The 19,617-nt window shown below is 30.4% G+C and overlaps 1 protein-coding gene across 1 annotated transcript; it reads right to left on the reverse strand.

The window, feature by feature from the left end:
• Positions 1–1,491: 1,491 nt before the first annotated feature.
• LOC135929382 (mitochondrial carnitine/acylcarnitine carrier protein-like) lies at positions 1,492–18,512 on the reverse strand. Its single transcript, XM_065465928.1, has 9 exons — positions 18,296–18,512; positions 17,992–18,084; positions 17,789–17,919; positions 12,435–12,525; positions 11,904–12,021; positions 9,591–9,660; positions 7,858–7,970; positions 2,003–2,148; positions 1,492–1,733 (listed from the first exon to the last, which is right to left on the reverse strand). The coding sequence occupies exons 1-9, from the start codon at positions 18,407–18,409 to the stop codon at positions 1,677–1,679; spliced, it is 933 nt and encodes a 310-aa protein (XP_065322000.1). The 5' UTR covers positions 18,410–18,512; the 3' UTR covers positions 1,492–1,676.
• Between the last annotated feature and the right edge of the window lie 1,105 nt (positions 18,513–19,617).

Consider the following 19,617-nt stretch of genomic DNA (forward strand, 5'->3'; position numbering starts at 1 on the left):
CCAGTTTTTAAAAAAAATATTTAGAGATTCCGCTGGTTTTATTTTTAATCTTTAACATTATGTAATGATGGGAGAAAAAATAGATTCTTTCATAATAACTAAATTAAACATATAGGGCTCGAATTGTTCTTACTGACACATCCAAAACCTTGAATATCATCGTTTTCTCTGAATTAGTTGACTTGCTATCAGGGAACATATATTCTTCCAGGACCAAAAAAGTGAAATTTCAAGGAACGAGGGTATATAGAAGAGGGAACGTTATTTTTTAAAAATAATTATACACAATAAGCTCCAAAATCTCCTAACAAGATTTGTCAAAGTATCGCGATACTTTTTAATGTATCGTCGTTTCGGTTCAATATATTTTATAGTTGTTAAAAAAAATTCTCTATTTTTTAATAAAAAAATTTCGAAATATTAAAAAAAACTATTTAATTTTTATATATATAAATTATTACAATTTAGAATAAAATAAATTATTTAAATATATTTTAAAATCTTTATTTTCAAATTCAATATTTAAAAAGATTATAGATTTTTGATTATAAAATATTAAAAATAGAATTGTTTAATTTATTTGATTAAATTAATTAATACGGGCTTATATCATTAGTTGAGAAATTACTTGATTGAAGGAATATGAATTATTGACGTTAAATTTGATGATATTTAGAGTTTATTTAACATTTTAAATTATAAATTTTATTAAAAGATACAAAATTAGAATACTTTTGGATAATTAAATTAAGAATAATATTTTAGATATGTGGGCATGAAAGGCAATTTAATATAATATTTTTTAGCTCAGAATTAATGTTTTTAATTACAATAATTATTTATTTGCAAATATTTCCATTAATTTATGACGAGTCTTAAAGACCCGAATACATGTGAGAGAGAAAATGAGCTGATATAAATAATAGTTAAGAAACTGGCAAACCTTCCCAGTTTCCCTTATAAAAGTTCCTGAAAAAATTGTAAAAAAACAATAGCACTTTTTTTTGATGAAAATGATTTAAATATCAAACAAAAAGCCTTGATAATATAAAAAAAAAATTTTTCCTAATATTAAACAATTATTTATTAAATACTCTCCATTCCTTTCAGCGCACGAGGTGAACGCTTATTCAGCCTAAGATGTTTCTCACTGTTAGAAGTGGATATCTCAATGTTTTGTTAGAATCTAGCAATAATATTTGTTGGTTAATATTTAATTATACATATGTACTTAATCATCACCTATACTTCAAACAAGTTAAATAAAAATGTAAATCAAATTTTATTCGGAAATGATATCTGAACTTTATTAATCTTGAAAAAAAAATCATCTCTTGAAGATTCTAGGTGGGAACAAGTAACTAAAAAATTGTATCTTAAGCCAAAGTTTTCTATGATTACAAAAGGAATCGATACATTCTTATCTCGAGGTAATAAAAGGTACGAATTTATTATTTTAACTCCAAAATGCATGATTTATATATATCACAAATATTTTTTGAGCGTTTTTAAACGAAATATAAAATATTTGTATTATTTTACATTGTATAGCGTATAATATATAAATTATTGTTAAAGCAATTTTTTTTTAAATATAAAAATAAAACAAACGACGAACGTTAGAACCCAATTAAACGTCAATAATATCTATAAAATAGTCATTCGCTAGCGATTAATCACGCAAAAATCCAATTCAAAAATTTCATCGTCAACTCGTAGCCCATGAAGCAAGCCTATTTTAAATTTATTTATTTAAATAAAAAAAAATAATATTAAATCATACGTTTATTTGTAGATATAATAATTTTTTAAAAAAATAATTCAGTTAAACTTTTCCAAAAAGTTACCATATCTTGGTAAACATACATTTTTTTTATCGTTCAAATCAATTATAAAACTGTTTTCAAACGAAAAAAAAAACAAACAAACAAATGTTATCATTTTGTTAAAATCATGTTTTTTTTAAAAAAAAAAACTATTTTAATAAATATATGTAATTTACGGCGTTAGCGGGAAAAGCTCTAAGCATAACGGGTCCGAAGCCCTTGTAAAAAGTGGATAGTTTAGCGAAACGACTTTGGCCCTTGGTCTCGGTAAAGATTTCGCTTATAACGGACCTCACGCCATTCGGATATTTACCTTCGGGAGCTAAATATCATCATTTAAAATAAATAAAATTTAAAAAAAACAAATATATATTTTTTTTGAAATATGAAATTTTGTTAGAAATAGTGTTGTTAAAATGGCTCCTTTGGCCAAAATAAAAATATTGCCTAAAACTTCAAAATTTTGCTAATATATGACTAGATCTTTGTGCCTTCTTCTAAGAACAAAATCTTTCGGCTTGCTTAATATTTTTCTGTATAAAATATTGAGTCAGCCGTTCGAGCCGTTTAACTGCACTAGTTAGAAATAATCTCTGTCCTCAAAGGAAACATCGTAGAGGAAATAATAGAATCCATCATGGAATTTCTCAACTTTTAAATCATTAAAAACGAGAACGATTTCTAAAATTTAAAAAAAAATTGATCTGACCGAAAATGCAGTCTGTAAAATTTCGGACAATTCTAGGAAACTTTTGAACTACTCTTTAATTTATATTTATTTTTTCCTAAACAAGACAAATAATATAGATATTGATTTTGAATGTTTTTCTTATTTACAATTTATTTAGTTCTAATTAGTGCTGTAAATGTTACTCAAAAAAGGAACGCGATACCGTTACTCGTTACCTTGTGAAAAAAGGACGCGCGTTACTGGCCATTCAAAAAAGTAACGCGTTACTTCAAAAATTAAATAATTTATTTTGTATAATACTTAGAATAATAAATAAAAATGTTATATTATAATAATAAATGAATTCAGGTTAAAATTTATTTTTAAAAAAAATTTCATTGTGATTACAGCATGTTGTCGTTTAAAATGACGATGATAATAGTATAGGATAATAGATATAGATAGAAAGAAATTTGTAATAATATTTATTATACGACTTGTTCAATAGCTAGTGTGATGTGAATAGGGGTTAGCAAAAAAAAAATTGAGAAGGTATATAATATATATGTATGAATTTAAGTATATTATTATATAAAAATATTTATAAAAAATTTTTTTTTGAATAAAAAATATTTGTGATAGTGATGTATAAGGTATACTACCATATAAAAATAATTTGCAAATTGGAGGTGCTGAACTAGGAGGGAAAAGGAGATAGGGAATCGTTTTTGACCCCTGTCCATAATGCAATTCTTCTACCCAATTGATTTAGGAACTTTAGGGATTGGAGATCGGGGTTTCCCAGAACGCTAAAAATTAGGGGAATAAATATAAAAGAGTTAGGGAGGAATCTATATTTATTAAACTTATTGACTTCTTGGAGTTCCGAGGGGTCGGTATTCTAGTTAGCCGGAAAAGAGGTAACACACGAAACATTCCAGACAAGTCTTTTGCCGCCGTGCCTAGACGTCAAAGACATGCCGTATAGACGCTTACCGTCCACATTTAGGAGACCTAATGGCTTCAACCTATTGGGGAAACCGGCCGAAATCAAGGCTTTGCCGATTAACCTATTAAGGTTGCCGTGCCTCAGAAAACGGCCACTGACTTTGAGACAAGAAAAACAATGTCTAGAGAAGGGATCAACCTGTTTGCGACAGGCAGCACAGGTGTCCACAGAAGGGATAAGGCAACCAAGCCTATGGCCAATGGCAGTTCGAAACTCATCGTTTGTGAGTAACGTTTCCGTTTTACCACTCGGAATCGCGTCTAGCCATTCATGGCCGCTAAAAAAAAATTTTGCGTTTCTGAGCAGTTGAAGGTTAATAAGATCGGGGCACAGACAAAGATTTTTAAATGCGCATTGAAGCATAGGGACCAGGAAGCTCTTTAGATGACTGGAAACTGGCTGCTCGGATCCTTGGATAGCTAGAGTAAGCCACTCTTGTTTAGCTAAAGATAAAAGGGGATCGTCCAACTCGATAAGCGAGGAAATAGAATCGTTAAAGGATATTCAAGATGAAAGAAAGCACGCTATTGCCATTAGGAAGGGGTAGGAGGTGAAAATCCAAGACCACCCCGGTAGGCGGGCATAGAAGCGAAGGATCAATTAAAATGCGAAAAATTTAAGACTAAAAGGGATTCGATAAAATGTTTAAATTTAAATTCGAAGGCCTTAAGGAGGGTGTTATACTGGAAAACCGGGGAAGATTAAAAAAGGTGTAAGAATTTAGCTAGGAAAAGACATTTTTTTAGTGAGGAAAAAGAACTGATGCTTGGGAAGATGAGGAAGATTCTTGAGTGAATTGAAAAGGGATTGAATCAAATCATCAAAAAAATTTTGACAAAAGGAAGTTGAAAAACCAACAGGGGAACTTGAAAGACAGAGTTTGTCGTGCGGAATGATTATAAAATCTGGGGGAGGGATAAAATCCTTGTTGAGGGAAGAAATTTCACACTTTATCCTATTTAGGGAAAGACCAATTTTAGAAGCTTCCATTTCAACGTATTCTATGGCCGACAAAACATTGGATAAAGAACCGCCAAAAGAGCCATCGTCGGGATACCATAAATTTAGGTCTAATTTGAAACCACACTTTAAATTTTTAATCAAATCCTGAACCCCTATAGTAACGAGCAAGGGACCTAGTGGATCACCTTGCTGAATCCCCTCTTCAGAGAATGTGAAAAATTCCCCGAATGTAACGAAGGAAATCCATAACAGGACTTAAGAAAATTCTAATATTTTGGGAAATGATGTAAAAAAGAGGGTAAGAATGCGCTCCTATGGATGCTGTTGAAGGCATTTCTGAAGTCTAACTTGCAGAAAACCTTATTCCACCTCAGGATTTAAAAATACGCGCAACATGTGAGGCCACTTCACACCCACCCTTAACTCAAATTCCTAACTGTGAGGGAAATAGGAGTGAACTGGCCTTAGGCCGGATCCTATTTACAATAGCCATGGCGACTTGTCGACGAAAGATTGACCCTATAGCTATGGGTCTAATGCCACCATCCGGCTTGGTTAAAGACACAATACGTGCGCAAAAAAGAATAGGATGAATACATAGAGAAACTTTGCATAAGAGGATATTATTGCAAAGTTCAGTTAATGATTTCAGCAAAGGGTCAATAAAACCACTATCAAAGCACTGAATTAAATCACCAAAAAAACCAGGTCTGAAACCGTCCAACCCACCTGTCGTCCCTTTTTTAAATGACTTCAAGCACTTGAGTACTTCATCACAGGTAAAAGGAACAGGGGAAGAGGCATGCGGGTGAATGTTAAAAGGGGAAGCCAATGTATATTTCTCGAGAAGTTGTTGAAAGATAGTAAGGTTGGAAATCGTATCATCAGAAGTCAATATTCGGGCAGGGCTGATAATATCTCCAAGATCTAATTTTTCAGATATCAATTTACAGCGGAAAGAGTTGGGATTTAAAGAGTTAGATGGAATATTTTATTTTTGGGTTTAACTAGGACTCGAAAACAAAAACTAACCAGGTCTAACCATAAGGGTATTGAGGAGAAATCTGAATTCAAATTATTTATAAGTGACGTGAGGAACCTTGAGATCGACTCTCGGGCAGCTATAGGGATCCTAAAAAAGAACTGGGGGAATATGCGAATTAAGAAATAAATCACAGAGCTTGAGGAACAACAAACCAGACTGGGGTCATACGAGTGAGGAGCTCTAATAAAAGGATTTGGGCGTGAGGAGAGGGGGAATTTTGCAGAATTGGTGCAAGCGGGTGAACTATGTTTCCTAAATACCCCATTTAAATTCAGCGAAATTATTTAAGTATACTTGGCAACAAGAGTTTATCATGAGATGGCTTTGAAGGAACTGGTGTCCAATTTTGGTAATACTATTATTGATGAATTTATTCCATCTAACTCTTTAAATCCTAACTCTTTCCGCTGTAAATTGATATCTGAAAAATTAGATCTTGGAGATATTAACGGCGCTGCCCGAATATTGACTTGATGATAAGATTTCCAACGTTACTATCTTTCAACAACTTCTCGAGAAACATCCATTGGCTTCCCCTTTTAACATTCACCCGCATGCCTTCCCCCATTCCTTTCACCTGTGATGAAGTAATTAACTGCTTAAAGTCCTTTAAAAAAAGGGACGACAGGTGGATTGGACGGTTTCAGACCCCGTTTTTTGGTGATTTAATTCAGTGCTCTGATAGTGGTTTTGTTGACCCTTTGCTGAAATCATTAACTGAACTTTGCAATAATATCCTCTTATGCGAAGTTCCTCTTCGTATTCGTCCTATTCTTTTTGGGCGCACGTCTTGTTTCTTTAACCAAGCCGGACGGTGGCATTAGACACATAGCCATAGGGTCATTTTTTCGTCGATTAAAATTATGCAAAAAAAAATAATATATAATAAGATGAGATATTTTTTGTAATAATTTTTTTTTTTTAAATTTATTTTTAAAAACAAATTGATTTTCATTTTGATCAGGTAAACAAGAGCGCTTAGTGCTAAGCATAGCTTTCACTGTGCCAAACACACGTTCAACTGGCGCAGAGCAAGGGAGGGTTGTATTATAATATTTAATAAATAAAAAATAATTTTAATTAGGGTATATTTATTAGAAATTAAAAAAAACTTATTTCATCTTCAAAAGAATCTTCATTCAGATCCTTGTCCATTTTTTTTTTAAATCTTCATCATAAAATAATCTGTACGTGTGTTGTTGTTTTTTATAAAGGAATCAAGTCTGCCTTTTTCTTTGTCAAGATCTTTTCTCAAACAGGAAATAAGTTCAAGGTTCCTTCCTTCCTGCCTTTACAACTAATTTTACCAGGGCCAATCTGATTTAAATGGTGGGTGAACTATTGCCGAAAATATGTATTCATCTTTAAAGATGTGTTCGCATCTTTTGAAATAAAGTGTAAACAATATTTCAACTCTGTACCCTTCATATTTGTCTTGTAGGATTGCATTAATAAGGGGCATAAAAATGAAATTATTTAAGGCCATTTTTTTAAAAAATGTTAAATAGTTATCGTGGGAGTGAGATTTTTCAAATGCATTTTTTCTTCTCACTCTCTAAGGAACTAGTTCCATAACCTATGAAATCATACATACAGCCATACAATATTCATCTATGAATGACTTGTCATCATCTGAAAATCTCTGCAATTTGAATTTATCACAAGATTCGTCAAATATGTGGAGTTCCATCTTGTTATAATCAGTATACTCAAAATATCTTTCTCTTTTTTCCTTAAAAATGGCTGCACCGTTTGGAGGATGCCCATGTTTATTCCACAAATGAGGTTAAAATATTTGATTTGGGACACAATTTACAATTACTTACAGTGTAAACTTTGTCCCCTTATCAAATTTTTTTTAAAAAAAATGTCGCATTTAACTCATCATCATCTGGAGAAAAAAAATGAACAATTTATATAAATATTTTATAAAATATATTATTATAAATCAGACAATTGATTTGATTCAAATATTAATTAGAATATAACAATCTTGACAGAAAATTTAAAATTAAAATGAAGGAATTCGGTGGTCGATGTGAATTTAGAAACTCGGCTTAAAATTATTCATAAAATTTAAAAAAATAAAAGTAATTTAATATTAAAAAATTAAATATGTTTTCCCCATAATTTTTTTTTAAGAAAAAATTGATCGATGTAACGAGTAACGTTTTGCGTTACCGTTACTCAAAAAAAGACGCGTTACTCGTTACCTTTAGAAGGAGGTAACGAATGGCGTTATTTTACGTCATTAGTCCTAATATACGTTATCACGTGCTATAAAAATATTTTTTCATTTTACCACACATTAAACGACAAGTATGTTAAAAAATATAATCGAAACCTGTTTGTAAACGAGACTTTAAAACGTCGGGAGGTATGGCGATTATCCAATTTGCGATTCCGGCCAATCCGCCGGCTAATATTACTCTGAACGGACTTATATTACCGGATGATCTAAATTAAAAACAAAACAAAAAATCATTTAATGAAGCGTAGATTCTCTCCATTTTTCCCCAATAAAAATTATGTTTAAACCAATGAAATACAATGATACCTAGACTGACGATGCATTCATTAAAGGTGTGCAATGAAAATCAGCTGGGACGCCATTTTGGCTATCCTAAACGAGGGACCAATTTATTCCCTATGTCTGACACAAATTTTATCAAGGAATTGTCTAATATCACCGAGATGATAAGGAAAGCAAGTTATCAATGGCAACAGTAGTTTTTAACACGAGAATAATTATCATATGTTTTACCAAAATGGCGGGTACAGCTGATTTACATTCAACGACGCTTTCAAGTGCTATGAATAAGTCCTCCTTGGTTTAAACAGAATCTGATAATATTTATTATAATTCTAAGCATTTTTTATTTATTCCTAATGTTGTGATATTCAAATGAATAATACCTTCATACAAAAAAAAAGTCTTGTGCAAATTAGAAGAATTATCACGATATTATTATGAGATGTTGGGTTAATTTCATAATTATAAGACCTTCTAAGATGTTAATTTAAAAATAAAAATTATATTGATATATTGGGTTATAGATGGCCAAATGGAAATCATATGATTTTTTTTTTAAATGTTGGGCTTTACGGTTTTAGGCTGTTTCCTGGTTCGAGTTCGATATAATTTAGATACGATTGCTTTGGAACATCCATTTTCGGTATTTTGTGGCATTGTTATTTTTTTTTTCGTATTTTATACTTATTTATTTTTGGTTATTGTCTCAGTGTTTATAAATTTTGCAATATTTTTAATATATATATCCGTCAATCAATAAATATTGCTTAACGTTGATTGGTCGGTTAAAAAAAAATTAACATATTTAGTAGATTTTTGCCTTCGTGAAAAATAAAAGAATCATAGATTTTTTTAATTTCTAAAGTTTTAGTGAGGACTAAGAAAGTTAGGTTTCCATTTTTATTTACATTTCTTCTTTTTATTTTTTGATTCTGTTAAGTAATAAGTCGATCAAGAACATGGCCTTAACGTTTATTTTTTAATTTAAATATGATGTTCGATTAATATATAAAATTTTATATTTTTTATCGTTCCTGAGGCGATATTTTGTATCGTATATACAAAGAAAACGTTAAAATATTATTTAAAAAAGATCGTTTATTTATTATTATCATTAAATATAAAATCGCTATCATTTTACCACTTTATAATAAATTTCCGTATTCTTGCCTAACAGGATATTTTTAAATCCCTGCACAACACTAAACAGAGTTAAATCTCCTTTCAAAATTTTATTTTAAGAAATAACTACTTTCATTTGGGGTTTATTAGGCAAGTATCCTAGCACCCGGCTGTCTAAGCCTGTCGGTGACCGGGGTGGCATTTCTAAGCTCAGAGATTTCACATCAGTTCCTCGAGGAAAATCCGAAAAATTTTTACGGTTCCTTATTATCAGGATTGAACCTGGTACCTTCGCCTTCCAAGCATACATCATATAAACCCACTAGGCCACCCCGACGATTGAGAAATAAATATTTACTACCACAAAAAAATATTAAAGGAGAAAATAAAGTCAAAAGGTAAGAGGTATAATTATAGTAAACTTGTCGTTTTTACTCATCAGATCTTTCAGCCACTCGTACGTCATGAAATACACGCCACTAGCTGGAACGTCTTCATATGATAGAAAAAATAAATAATAATAATATGTCGTGTTTTAAATTTATGGTTCCCATTTTTCATCGCTTAGAAATTAAAATTGGTATGTTCAGATAATACAAAAAAAGAAATTGGTAAGTTTGTGTACTGAATTCGACTTATCTTTTCATACTTATTTATGGTAGGCCTAGAAACCCCTAAGCAATGATAGAAACTCTGGAATTTTATCAAAGTATAACCCTGAACCTTAGCCTCAAACTATCATCATGATCGGAATTAAAGACATCTGACAGCCTAAGAGGCTGAGGTTCAGGGATAATAATCCTAATTATCTTCACATTTCTAATAAAACTTCCGGTTTTTGAAGTAGGACATCCTACTGGAGTTTTTTTAAGTGCTTTTGGTGATATTTCATATTTTTTGTTGTTTTTTTAAATATTTTTTTTCCTAAAAAACTAAATCGAATTGCCTCTCACTTTTCTGTTTGGTGGAAGCTGTTATAGCCGGCTAAAACCAGGACAGAGCCTAAAAGCTGAATTAATTTCTTAATGCTCAGATAAAGAAATACTAAATGCTAAGGGTTATAAAACAGAAACGCTCAAATAAAAAGAAAAATTAATCGTTCATAAAAACTAAGCGAAAAGCTAAAAAAATCATCTTAAGATTTTAAGATATCTATTGCAATTCAGTAAAAAAAAAAAAGGTGAACTTAAAGCATTTTTTTTAAAAAAATTCTGAGCAATTACGGGAAAGAATTCTTAGAGTCTCAGTTTTTTTATTCTGGAATTAATATAAGATCTAAATCTAAGAAGGAATTACAACAACAAAAAAAATAAAGGGAAATAATTATAATTTTCAAAAAAATTAGCATCGAACCCAAAATATCCTAGAGAAAATTTTTGTGGTTATAATTTTAGTTTGGATTAGAGATCTGCAAAGTTAGGCCCGGCCCGTACCCAGCCCAATTCTGGTCGGGCTGGGTCGGTATTTTAAAAAAAATCGGGTTCGGGCCGGGTTTCTAAAAAAACTTTCGGGCCGGGCCGGGTTCGAAAAATTAGGCCCGATGCAGATCACTAGTTTGGATAGCGTACTCATCGATTATAAATGTCAGCGTCAACGTGTCATTTTTTTTAAAAAAAACTTTAAATCATTTGTTTTTTGGCGCGTTAACCGGAAAATGTATGCCGTCATGTTGGGAATACCTACCCTTATGAGTAGTGTTGTTACACGGCTCTACTCAATATACCATCCAGAATAACATTACGCAGGGCCTGAAGATTTTCTTTGTAGAAGGAACAAAGGTTTGGACACCTATCAGCTAAATCTCGAGTTTTTTTCCGGCTAAAAAATTGGGTGAGCGGTTTTTAAAAACCGGCTCAAAACCAGCTGTTTAACAACACTACTCACGACTTTCAAAACCAATTTTTTCTACGAACCTCTTAATAATAATTTATATTAAATGACTCAAAGGTTTTAACAGTAAAATTGTCTACAATTCGTAAGATAGGCGGCAATTTAATTTCTGACATGATAGAATTATATTTCCGGTAAAATTCGAATTTTTAAATTTTAATATTAGACGCTCAAAAAAAAATAAATTGCCGGGAAAAAAAACACATTGAAACTAACATGCACAAGATACAATGGGCTCTGGTGGTTCCTTAAATGCTGAAGAATAGGGGTAAGGTTCATAGTTAGGCGGAGATTTCTAAGTGTATCAGATATTTTGTTTCGGTTTCCAAGCCTCGTGTTTTACCCAATCCTTATAAAATTATAGAAGATGGTTTGTTCTATATTCCGATTATATACGTGTAATTTCACCAAATTCATAGGTAATCCTTCTGCCAGAGACGATATTTCTAGCTAATCGCAAACTAGAGATTTACCTCTTTCTAAATTCTCGTTTCTTAGATTATTTTCTCCTTCTTACACTAACATCAATTGTACTAAAAAATGATCACCGTATTCACTGTTTAACCCCAATGCTTCCGTTCCTTAGGAATGTCATAACTCCGAAATGGTTAAGCCAACTCAATCTTTAAATAGAGGCTAATCCGAGATGTTGCCCGTTATATTTAGGGTAAATTCTCGGCAAAACCGTGTTCGATTGGCCAAAGTATCCCATAAGTCTCACTAATCGAACACTAAAACTCCCCCCCCCCCATTTACGATTGGACGGGCGTCAAATGCATGGCACTAAGCGTGGACGGAGGTGAGTCCGTTTTTTAAATATTTATACGAAATAAGGCTTACGACACCTCTCAATAGGGTGGCGCACGTTCCCCTGTATATCGACGCGATGCCACCCTGCTTGTAAAGTTTCTTAGCAACGTCAGCTGGTCCCTTGTACAATTTTTCTTTCGAATCTTGTTGTACCTATATATATATTTTATGAAAAAAACGAATTTTGTTGGAGGAGTAATTTATATCCTCAAAAAAAAATTAACGAATAATATATATCAATTTAAATCCAGAGTTTGGTAAACCGAACTGGAAAAACATTCGGGTTCCAAAACAAACCCTCTAAAATGAAATGACGCGACATTTTTTAATAAACGGGTTTCCCGGAAGTTTCCGCAAATGATGCTACTTCCGGTTCCCCTCTGATTTTTGCTATTTCTATTGGTCACCGCTAATGATACACCATTTTTGGGATAAGTGGAAGAGTAGACCAAACTCATCTTTCTAATATATATATATCATATCTATGAAATCATAATTTAAAAATCAATTGCCCTCCCCCTATCCTCTTCCTTCCTAGAGGATTTAAAACGAAATAGAAAACATACCTGTAATAGGCATTTAATTCGCTCGCCGGGTACCATGATGATAGTTGTAAAGACCCCAGATAACATTCCGGCATTGAATAATTGCAGCGGGCTAATAATAATAATATTGTTCTATTTGTTAGACATTTTGAATATTATATAAAATTTTTCCCTCGTGGATCAAAATATGCAAACAATTGGAATTTTAACATTTTTTCAAAAAGATTTTTCATCCTTAATTCGCGATACCGTTTAACATTAATGTCAGAGTTAGAGGATAAGACTTAAAAAGAGTTTTTGGTTGAGGTTCAAAATTTCAAAAAAAAAATCTTGAAAAGTGGTTCTTCCGGTTCTTAAATTTGACGCGGTCATTACCTGTCTTGTCAGCTTCCTTTTCTTTCAATTTGAAGACCAAATTAATTCTTTTTTTATAAAAATCAATTCATAACTCAATAATGTAATCTTGCCCATTACTTATTCCTTAGTTTGTGTATTGGGGAGGAGGGAAAGGGGGGTAATTTATAGAAATGAGATTGATTGAAATAAGTCATCAATCACCCCCCCCCCCTTTTGATATATAGTTTCCGCTTTTGTTAGGTTACAAGATGACCGCGTGAAAAATCTTTGATTCCTTTTTTTTAAGGAAGGAAGAAGGAAAGATTTTAGATTCAATTTTACCTGAAAAAATCCCAAAATATTATAGTATGTTTTTTGAATAATTTTTAGGGATACGGATAGGTGGCCATTAAGTGCGCAAATGTTAAAAAATATTTATTGCCCACGCAGGGTTAAAATACCCTAATTTACAGTAGGTAAATATAATAATATATTGTATACGATACGCGTCACTAGAGGGAGGGGTGAGGGGACGCATAGGAGCTCAGGACTCCCTGAGAATTTTCAATTCTCGTTACTTATCATTTCTGAATATTTGGACCTACTACAGTATGCATTTTATAGTTTTTGTATACAATTTCCCATTACTCCACAAAGAATCGTTCCAAATAAGTTTGGTATCGCAGAAAAGATCACATTTTGTAAAGCATATTCTAAGTAGGTTCTGAATAGATTGTTTATTTCATTTTAAAGATAAATAATAATAAACTTAACCATCATTAGTTTAACTAAATTCTAACAAGTCATTCTCGTAATCGTTTGATTTTAACATCATATTCGTTATGGAACTTGTGAATGTAATTATAGCAATTGGCTTATCAGATAAAATCTTCTTCAAACACTGCTGTCATTTTTTTTTCCATAATATTATGTTCCAGGAATTCTCCTAAATGTAAACCCCTCATCTGTTTTCTGCAGAACCTTTAGCTCCTACTGTATATTGGATATGATTCAGGGGAATTTATTTCCACAACTTCAGTTTCACAATCTTCTACTTAACTGCCATAAGTGTTAATCATCCTACAAATTAAAAAAAAATATTATTATAATGGTGATATTCCAATCAGTTATAATTAAATGTATAAAAATGTAACCTTTGCCTATTTTGGTTCTGGTGTTGTTAATTATATATATATCTCGAATGTAAATTATTATCGATTTTTAAGTTGATTTTTTGTTGTACCGTAATATTTAATATTATTAAAATATGACGATAGGAAAGAAAGAACAATTAAATTAATGCAAGAAATTCACGAAAAAAATAATAATAATAAGGTTATATACGTTATTAATATGTATTATAAAACAAAAATATAAAAAGTATCTGTATCTTTTGTTAAGAAAATGAAAAAGATACATGATTCTTCAATACAGATACAATTATCTTATTAAATCAATATAGATACAAGTATCTTATTAGATCAATACAGATACAAGTATCTTATTAAATCAATACAGATACAAGTATCTTATTAAATCAATACAGATACAATTATCTTATTAGATCAATACAGATACAAATATCTTATTAAATCAATACAGATACAAATTATTAAATCAATACAAATATCTTATTAAATCAATACAGATACAAGTATCTTATTAAATCAATATCTTATTAAAAAATGCCACAAAGATACTGAGCATAAGATATAGAAGAATCTTAAATCTTAAATATTAGTATTCGTGGGCTCGACATGCAAATAACGGCATCAAAATTTTTTTAATTTATAAAAATAGCTAGAAATAAATCTTGTTAAAAATGATTCACTTAATAAAAATTGTCTATCTATCTTAACAAGTAGAATGGCCAAAATAGCAATGTATACAAATTTTTATTCATAAAAAACAGTTTAAAAAACCGTCATAAAGTGATAAAAACATAATAAAAAACTGATCAACTATAAAATATAAATTAATAAATAACTATAGTTTTTTTTTCCAAGTATATTATATATACTTTTCTATTTTAAAAAAAGAAGTAGCTATACTATGATATAATTTTTTTTTATGATAATAGAAGTATACTAAAACAAATAAATGAAATAACGTCTACAAAAGGTTAAATATGTCAGAAACCTGCAGACCAGGCCCATATTTTAATTTTTTTAAAAATATATACAAGGGCCTGGCCGGATATTTTAAACCCAAATATTTGAAATCGCCATAATTAACTACAAAATACAAAAATAAATAAAAAATATTGTAGATAAATCCAAAAAAAATAAAACGAAATACGTTATATTTTCCTTGTGGTCGAATTGTATCGAAAAATTGTATCTTCTAAATTATTTCGTTTTAAAAAATTTTGTTATAAAGGTTTATAAAGATTTATAAAGGTTCGGTTAACTCTTTTTAAATTTTTTCTTTACAAAAAGGTTAAGCCTATGTTCAGAAAATTGAACATTAAATCGTATAAGGCTTCGCTTTTAAAAGTTCGGTTTGACATTTTGCAGGTAACGTCAAACTTATTATTAGATATTACCCCGATACTAAGACTACACTCCGCATCGGTATAGGTGTCACGCTGCTGATATCGACCGCGCAACCTATATCGCGACAATTTTCTATCAAGAAAGTTGCATCATTTTTATTTGTCGATTTATTTTATTACATCTTTGTACAAGAAAACATCCGCTAGTTAGCGTATTGAAACCGACCAGAAATAATGTAACGAACGTGTCACGTAGTGTTTGTTAAACAGCTAGCCAGAAAAAAATATTACGCACTGAAGATTTTTAGACATTTAGCGAAATTTCGAGGCTTAGCAATACATTTTTTGACTAAAATATTGAGTTTAGCCGTTTTAAGGCTTTGAGGAATAAGTGCCTCCACCCACGTTAGGGTCCAAGGGGATATTGGGGAGAGGGGCAGGAAGACGGTCGTTTTAACGCGGGTAATATGAGATAAGGGGACCTATATTCGTTATAGATTTTAGTCGTAACAATCACACTTTTTAATCTGTATTTTAAAGTTTAAGGTAAGCTACCCTTTTGGTAAACGCTTGAATACAACAACCAAAAATAAGATATTTTTAAGATCAAGGAATACTAACGTTAGAAAGAAAACTATAGTGCTGAAGAATATTCCCTAAAATAATAATATAATAATTATTAGAACAATAGAGGCAATGACATTATAATAATACCTAGACTGACGATGTTTTCATTAAAAGTATACATCAATGAAAACAGCTGGGAACGCCATTTTGATTACCCATATCATTATTAAAAAAATTTTAAACGAGAGGCCAATTTATTCCTAAGTCTAACGCAAACTTTATTAAAGAAATACCTGATCATCGAGATAATAAGGAAGCAAGTTATCAATTTAATAGCAGTTTTTAACATGAGAATAATTACTGTATGGGTTACCAAAATGGCGATCCCAGCTGATTTGCATTCAACAACGCTTTCAAACGTCAGTCTAGGTATTACATGTCATTGCATAGGGGGGTCGATGGTTATCGCCAAATCAAAAATACTAATGTCAGAAAGAAAATTATAGTATTAAGGAATATCCCTAAATGATAAACCTTTCAAACATGGCTATTCTTATTATGTGATATAAATGATAATAAAAATTATAAGGACCATAGGGGAGCGGATCCCTGACCCGAGGACTTGGTGGGTCCTAGTGTTGGGAAATAAAATTTTAAGTTCACTTATAATTTACGAAAATTTTATATTAATATAAAAACAAAAACAAAACAAAAAAAAATTAAAAAAATAAGTAATTAACTTAGTTATACTTTTTTGGTAGCTATAGCTAATAGCGGCTACTTTTTTTGTAATTATTTAATTTTTTAGCGCGCTACTTTTTTTTGAAAGTAGCTAAGTAGCCACTACTTCGCTACTTTTAAAAAATATGAAGGTAAGTTGTAAACATTAAAATTAAATATAATATCATAATTAATTATAATTTATTATTTAATTTTGAAATTAAAATATAATATCAATTTGTAATTTACAGTATTATAAACCTAAATCACGTGTTAATAATTTAAAATGTCATCACCTATGGTTATCCAAATCGTGAAAGTGATTCAGACAATGATATTTAGTTAAAATTCCCTAATATGTGAGGTTTGAATACCTTTCTCTAAGGGGGTTTTAGAAATTTTGAAATGGTGTGTTATTTATCATAGGCAATGGTTTATCAAACACAAATATATTTTTGATTAGTGGAGATCAAGGTCATACTCATATGGCATGGATTTGGAATATTTGTGATATTCATTTTTAATAACCGCAATTAGAGAAATTCTAGTTTTATAAAAGGATGTGAAAACATCATTTTATATTTTTATTTTTTTTATACATTTTTGCCTGTTTTGTCTGATTTATTAAATTTATAAGCTTGGACCTATATAGATTTTTTTTCAGGTTTTATTCTTATGTTTTTTTTAATGTTTATTTCTGCAAACCTTTTTTCCCCATTTCCTTACCATAATTAGGGTAAAATAGAATGAAAATACAAAAAAAAAGAATAATATAATGTGGTGTTACTAAAAATACATAATTTAATAGGAATTTAAAAATATTTAGCTTTAAATTTTCTTGGTAAAAGACAGTGGAATGGGTAATAATCAGGGTTGTTAAAGGATCTATATACAAGTATCTAGATAGATTTTTGATTAAAATATCTGTATCTAGTTAGACAATGTATCTATATCTAGATCCATTTAAAAAGTATCTTTTAACAACTCTGGTAAAATTAGAAGCTTGTGAGTAGATCTCCACAGAAATAAATATATCAAATTGGAAATAGTTGTGAACTAGTTTATCTAAAAACTTTCCATAATATATTTTAATTAGATGAATGATATCAAAAGTTAATTTTATGAATTGACATGAATTATTTTGTGTCTTTGAAATAAACCTTGACACCAGCTGTTTTACCCCATCATTTTTGATCTTTTTAAAAATTTAATTAATAAACATATTATTTGTATAGATAAAATAAAACTATTGATATACGTATAATTTTTGCGATTTTCGGATTTATGTTGAATTTTTTTCCCAACAGCGAAGCCAAAGAAACACAACGCAAACATAGGTGTAACTCCAACCAAAGGTGCAGCCATACCTTTGTATAACCCTTTGATACCCTTTATAAATAAGATTACAATAGAAAAAAATATGATAAGATATAAACAGGGATTTTTAAAGATATAACTTACTTCACTATAAAATGTCTTCTTTGCACAATCAGTAGCACTACTATAAAGTGCTTTCTGTCCCAATTCTGGTTTTGGCATAGTTTGTAATCTGACCTGTTAAATAACACTGAATGATAATTTTTATAATAAAAATACCTATTAATACAATTAGCTTTTTGTTTATGGTAGCAAGAGTATTTATTTTTTTCAATTATATAGCAATGTCAAAACCAATTATTTTAAAATAATAATATATAGCAGATAAAAAAAAATTTAATATTAATGCAATTGTTTTAAAATGAAGAGAATTTTCATTAAGTATTACTTTAATAGTATCTAAGGGATGTCCTGTAAATACCAAACACATACCCCCCACACCACCAGCAACAAAATCTTTTAAGGGATTAACCTTTTTATGAATTATTTCAGTTTGAGACATAATGATATTGAGAATAAAAAATAGGCTAATAAGTGGATAATCCTTAAATTTGAAAACCGTACGCAATTATTTTGGAGTTACATTCCGAATTCAAGGATCGAAAAGTATTAATCAATACAGTTGATTGACATTAATAAATTATATCAACGTAAATCTTATTATAGACATTTATTTATAATGAACTTAAATATTAAATTTAATATAGTGATAAATAGTTACTTTTAATGTAACAATCATAATAATCCTAAAATGAAATTGAAATCTATATTTATTAAAATGCCCTTTTCTACTTAAAAATATTTTTATTTTCTATTTTTTTAACTTATAGATATTATTTGCCTCTGCTTTTCTACTTTTTTATGTAGAAGTGAAGTAATTAAAATCCATTATATCTTGAATCGAGTTTGATCTTCAAGAATTGAGAACCTGGTATGACGTAACAAACCAGCTAATAGTTAACGATTTTAAAAAAGCCCCTGAAAATTTGATTTTTTAAAAAATATCATGGATTTCCTTATTCCATTTTTTAAATGTCTTCTATTGGGGCTAAGTAGATGCGATCAAAGTAGTAAAAAACCGGAGGGGGGGGGGGGGGGTTAAGGAAATGTCGAGTTATTTACTTACAATTTTTTTCGATAGTAAACATCTAAGGCAAATGGCTGTGAGGATTAATTATTGAAGGGTAACCACATAGGCGTAGCCAATATAAATTTAAGAGGGGGGGGCTGGAGAAAAGACCATAGGAGGGTTCTTCATTTATTCTTCTTTCAAATTCTTGTTTATAATGATATATTATATTAATTCTTTTAGGTCAGATGGTGTGGGGGATTTTTTTACTAGCTTACAAGAATAGGCAAATTTCTGCATGCAGGTGATAAGAAATTTCCCCTTGCCCCTCCACCTATGGTTACGCTTATGGGTTACCACTATTATGGATAAAATATCGAAAAATATATGGTCATTAAAATTTATTTAATACTTCAAATCTATTATAAAATTACTGGATAACTAAACATTGATAAATCTTAAATCATAGCCGTAGCCAGGGGGGTAAGGCAAGGGGAAATCCCCCCCCCCACCTTAGAAACTTATCACTTTTTGTGAATATCATTTTAAGCTAATAATAAATATCCCCCTTAGTTTTCACCCCACTCTCTGACCCCCAAAAATGTATGCATATATCTTAAACAATAATTTGAAATAAATAA

Source organism: Gordionus sp. m RMFG-2023, chromosome 5 (genome assembly GCF_954871325.1).
Source record: "Gordionus sp. m RMFG-2023 chromosome 5, tfGorSpeb1-WG-v2, whole genome shotgun sequence".
Lineage (NCBI taxonomy): Eukaryota > Metazoa > Nematomorpha > Gordioida > Chordodea > Parachordodidae > Gordionus > Gordionus sp. m RMFG-2023.

What these genes read in the sequence shown, in the direction of transcription:
- LOC135929382 (XM_065465928.1), bottom strand. Translation starts at nt 18,409, where the DNA reads ATGTCTCAAACTGAAATAATTCATAAAAAGGTTAATCCCTTAAAAGAT. An exon ending in GAAAATCGCAAAAATTATAC is followed by an intron (nt 12,526 to 17,788) that starts GTATATCAATAG and finishes TATTATTATTAG; the next exon opens with CCCGCTGCAATTATTCAATG. An exon ending in GAATTAAATGCCTATTACAG is followed by an intron (nt 12,022 to 12,434) that starts GTATGTTTTCTA and finishes ATATATATATAG; the next exon opens with GTACAACAAGATTCGAAAGA.